Below are 5,011 nucleotides of genomic sequence, written 5' to 3'. Positions count from 1 at the left end.
GGAAAAAGGCGGGCCTGGGTGTCTGCCTAAGAGAGAAGACGACGACACTCGCGCGCAGCGAGACCGAGAACCCGATACCGGGACGTGGCTGGGGGGGGAAAAAGGCGGGCCTGGGTGTCTGCCTAAGAGAGAAGACGACGACACTCGCGCGCAGCGAGACCGAATCTGCTGTATAGCAAGTCTCGCACGAATGTGGTCAAGACCTTCTTTACGGTGACGCTGACGGAGCATCAGGAACAGGCTGCCCAGGGGGGTTGTGGAGTCTCCTTCTCTGGAGATACTCAAGCCTCTCCTGGACGCCTACCTGCGCAACCTGGTGTAGGGAACCTGCTTTGGCAGGGGGGGCTTCGTCTCTATCTCTAGGGTTCCCTTCCAACCTTACCATTCTGTGATCTTGTGATAAGGCAGGGGGAAAAGGCTTTACTTACCGTACAGCCATCTTCCAGAACTGCATACATGTACTTGCTGTTTCCTTCAGCCTTTATCTCAGTTTCCACAGAGCTCATCAGTTTCAAGGCTTTTTTAACATTTCCGCTGGCTTCATCCATGTAGGCAATGCTGTTCTTGCAGTGGTAGGTGATGTTCTGGGATGCACGGCTGGAGAGGATGCGAAGGAATGCCAGCTGAACTTCAGAGACATCTTCAGGGAGGTCGGGATCTCCATAGCTAAACTGCAGAGTACAGTATGTGAACAACAGCTTTCATTTAATTGGCTCTACAGATTGGTTGTGTAGTTAGTATTTCACCCATTGTCAGTTTAGCTCAACTTCAGGTGTATTCCTCAGTACATTTTGAATACATTGCACCAGCCACCGTTTGAGCTACTGTCTAAGCTATGTTCTTACCTGGAAACCGCCCTTCATCGACTCTCCAAACCATATGTGTTTCTTTGTATTGCTTTCAGTGGTCCACCAGTTCTTCCTTGGCACACTGGCAGGGTTAGCACTGAGGCATGTCTCACCGGTTTCCATATTGCAATATACTTTAATAGCATCCATCTTGCAGCCTTGGTTAGGATCAATCCAGTACTCTCCTACAGGTGAAAAATAATTTAGGGGCTTAGATGTATAGTTCAAGAAGCATGTTACCTTATGGTAACAGCCTTATTTATATTCCAGAAACCTATGGCAAATTACAAAGATTATTCAATTCTTATCGTGGAGAAGCAATGGAAAAAACAGACTATATAAAAACGTACTGAGTTTATGAGAAAATTGTAATCTGACGCTCGAACTAAGTCAGCGCCGAACTTTTATCTCCTACATTTTTGGAGTAAGATTTGAACAAATTTGCTTTTGCAAGAAAGCAAAGGAGTGCATTGATGAGACTACAATTCTCCTTGTATAAACAGAGAAACTGGAAGTTTTAAGTGATTACTTGATTTATAGTTTTTTAAACAAATAAAGAGCTTCGCAGTGCAAGCCTCTGCCTTTACATACATAAAGACTGTAACAATTAGAAAAAAAAAACAAAAAACAGAAACATCATCTGCTACCATTACTGCCAATAAAAACCTGACATACCACTCTTGAGTTCAGGATGGCAGAATTTCAGATCTCTGCAGTTGCGAGCTGGATTCTTTCGTGATCCATCAGGACTGAGGATATTTTCAATCTGGTTGTTAATTGATTTCATGGAAGACATGATTTCACCCAGGTTGATCTCATTTTCTTTTGGCTCATCTCCAAATTCATAGCCGTAGCCCACTGGACCTTTTTCGCCAGCACCCAGAGCACCTATGCCACCACCACAACATGGACCAGGAGGACCAGAAGGACCAGGCAGACCAGGTTGTCCTGGTGGACCCTAAAAGAAATCAAACCAACACAGAAAGAAAGAAAAAATTACATGGAAGTGAAATGAAACAAGCAGAATACATCTGAAAAGAATTGAAAGTGAATGAAAATAAGAAACGGCAGGCAATGTAAAAAGAAGCAAAACAACATGAAATAGAAACAACAACACCACACCATCTGAAACGAAAAACCACAGCCCTGTTTAAGAGATTTGGAAGACACAGAGGAAGATCCCTACTCTCCATATACTAGTCTTGCAATTACCTGGAACTAACAATACCCACTAAGTCAGAAATTACACCAAACTACCAATTATTTGAACTTCCTTAACGTTAGCATTAAGAACTAGTTCATTTCCTACCACAATTTTCTGAGACAGATATTTAAGTGCGAAAGAGTATTTTATTTAATGAATACCCCTAAAGAATCAATTGAGCATGCACAGTTTACTTACTGCAGGGCCGCTTTCACCTCTGTTACCCCGTGGGCCAGGAGGACCAATTGGACCTGGATAACCGCTTGTACCATCCTTTCCAGGGGGCCCAGCTGGTCCTGGGGGACCCTACAACAAAGGTGAACACACACTGTAGTCAAAGTAGATTACCGGATAATTTCTATTTTTCAACTACTTGAGACCCTTCTAACATTGCTGTGCAGTTTATCAGGTGCCTCCTTTTTCTTTAACAGCTGCCGGCTCAGATGGCCTTTCTGAAACCACACGCCAACTTTTTCTATCTTCCTTCCCATTATCTCAAGAAAAGAGCCTTTCTTACCCTTGCTCCTGAAGCTCCTGGACTTCCAATTGCACCTTGCGGACCCAGGGGGCCCTACAAAGTAAAGAAAAGTCAGTCTTCGGAGTAATGTTTTGCAGCAAGGTAGATGTATCTTAACATAGTAAAAGCATCTTGGTAATTATCTGAAACAAGCTTAAAAAAGGATTACATGGGATACGAGAAAGAATAGTTGCTACTCTCACAGCACTTAAGATGGTAAGAAATTCCTTAACTGGAAAATCTTTTACGGTGTGATTCAAGTAAGTAATACCATCTAAAATGCAAGGAAGCCAACTGACATCAACAAGTAATGAGTGATACATACGTAAATATAAATACATAAAAGTTTAAAACACTGATTAAAGCAGATTTTATCACATTACCAACAAAGTTACTTCGAATTTGATAACCGTTCATGTCTAAGTGTTTTTTGTTGTGTTTTTTTTTTTTTTTTAAATTACACTGTTCTTTTATTTACACATGAATCACAAAGAGCTCAACTGTGCATTTTAAAACAACGGTTCGTGGTTTATATGACAATTTATCAGACTTCTTTCTGTTCCTAAGTGACTCAATAGGGTATATCCTGTTAATTATTTAAATATAGGCGGTATTTATAACTTCGATTTTTATCATTGACAGTGGCAGATTAAAAAAACAAAACTCATCTAGATAATTATCAATTCTATCATGAGTGCTATTACTAGCACTAATATAACACAATATAACCTGCTCTTTACCTTTTTTCCTAAGTACCTAGAGCTTGCCTATTACCATTCAATTTTAGCTGTTAGTAACCATTATAAATGCATGTTTACAACACATTCCTCTGCAATTTCATGCCAATTACACTCCAATAATTATTATTGAGCGATATGCACGATAGATGAGACATTGCTGGACTTGGAATAGCTTTTATTTCGTAGATTTTATGCTTGTTTAACATAGGTATCTATTAGATAGAATTACATATTGAAATTTGCGTCTACCCTATTTCATCAGGAATAGCCTATAAATGCGAATGCAAGAGGTTTATTTTTGTAGTTCAGATAGACACCGAGCTCCTAGCAGCTTGTTCTGGTTCTTTATTAATACTTATTTAAGCTTAAGTCACGAACGACAAACTATTGAATGCATCTGAAAAATCGAATTTCTTCTTCACAATTTTTATTTTCATCTTCGAATCAGCTAGCTGGGGCCCAAGCCACATGAACCAACATGGCTGAAATTGCTAATCCAATGCAATACTCACGGGAGGACCGGGGAGACCTGGCGTACCAGGAAATCCTCTATGACCCTTGATGCCGGCGCTGCCTCGTTCACCAGTTTCACCTTTGTCACCGCGAGGACCTTGAGGACCCTTTAGATTTGTGATAAAAGGAGTATGTAGTGAAATAAGATAAATGCAATAAAGCTGAGGAAACAGTGACTGTACGATATCAGTAATACTTAAAATGTGACTTACAGCAGGTCCACGAGCTCCAGCAGGACCAGCAGAGCCAGGAGGTCCAGGTGGACCCTGTGACACAAGATAGCATGGAGTAGATGCAGTAGACTAGACTGCTTTATTTTCTGATACACGGTACAGTCAGAGACTCAAGGAAGCACCACACACAGACTCAACTGAATTTTGGCCAGTCTTTTTTTCTACCAAGTCTTTCTGATGCTTGTATGCACCAATACCATACCTTCAATTTAAGACCCTTTATCCCATTTTTTGAAGATATTCAGAGCTCACAGGGTTAGTGTCAACACTTCACAGAAGCATCTTGAATACATACACAATAACTCCTTTTAGTTTAAGTAAAAAACACTACTTGTGGTGCACAACCATCGTATGGGATGGGAATTAACGGTGCTTTTCAGCATCCTAAGTGTGCGGGTTTTGATCTTTATGTTGTGAGCATGTAATCTTTCCACTTGCTATTCTTACACAAGTGGCCCTCAGTGCCAAGAAACCTCGGGAAAACAAATTCAAGTAACAACAGCATCACTGTTCTGAACTTCCACTCTCCACTCTTAAAACTGCATGAATCAGACCGCGCATAGGAAGGACACATACATGTGCATTTTTTTGTTTTTACCTGGAATCCTCTTTCACCAGCTTTTCCAGGGGCACCGTTGTTACCTGCAGGTCCCGGGTGACCAGGAGGTCCTGGAACGCCAGGAGGGCCACTTTCACCACGGTCACCCTGCAGACAGTCACAGTGAGTATAAATTTAATGTTTTAGATACAGTATAAAGAGTACATTCCCTGTACTGTTAAAAGATTCAAGTTACACGGCACAGAACTAGTTAAGTGTATCATCAGATATGGCAGTTCAGAGACACTGGTGATTCCTTACTTTGCCGCCTGGGGATCCATCCCGTCCAGGAGAGCCATCTGAGCCAGGGTTACCCTATGGGGGGGAATAACAAAAATAAAAATAGTAGAGTTTATTA

At 41.3% G+C, this 5,011-nt stretch overlaps 1 protein-coding gene across 1 annotated transcript in view; it reads right to left on the bottom strand.

The window, feature by feature from the left end:
* COL3A1 (collagen type III alpha 1 chain) overlaps positions 1–5,011 on the bottom strand; it is a 67,261-nt gene that overhangs the window by 17,397 nt on the left and 44,853 nt on the right. The window contains 9 exon segments of the mRNA XM_010713346.3: positions 429–671; positions 846–1,033; positions 1,524–1,806; positions 2,251–2,358; positions 2,570–2,623; positions 3,822–3,929; positions 4,035–4,088; positions 4,654–4,761; positions 4,915–4,968. Of these exon segments, the coding sequence (XP_010711648.1) occupies positions 429–671; positions 846–1,033; positions 1,524–1,806; positions 2,251–2,358; positions 2,570–2,623; positions 3,822–3,929; positions 4,035–4,088; positions 4,654–4,761; positions 4,915–4,968 (1,200 nt within the window).

This window comes from Meleagris gallopavo, chromosome 7 (genome assembly GCF_000146605.3).
Source record: "Meleagris gallopavo isolate NT-WF06-2002-E0010 breed Aviagen turkey brand Nicholas breeding stock chromosome 7, Turkey_5.1, whole genome shotgun sequence".
NCBI classification, from domain to species: Eukaryota; Metazoa; Chordata; class Aves; order Galliformes; family Phasianidae; genus Meleagris; species Meleagris gallopavo.
The sequence above is the reverse complement of the archived record's forward strand: the minus strand, read 5'-3'. Positions and strand labels throughout refer to the sequence as shown.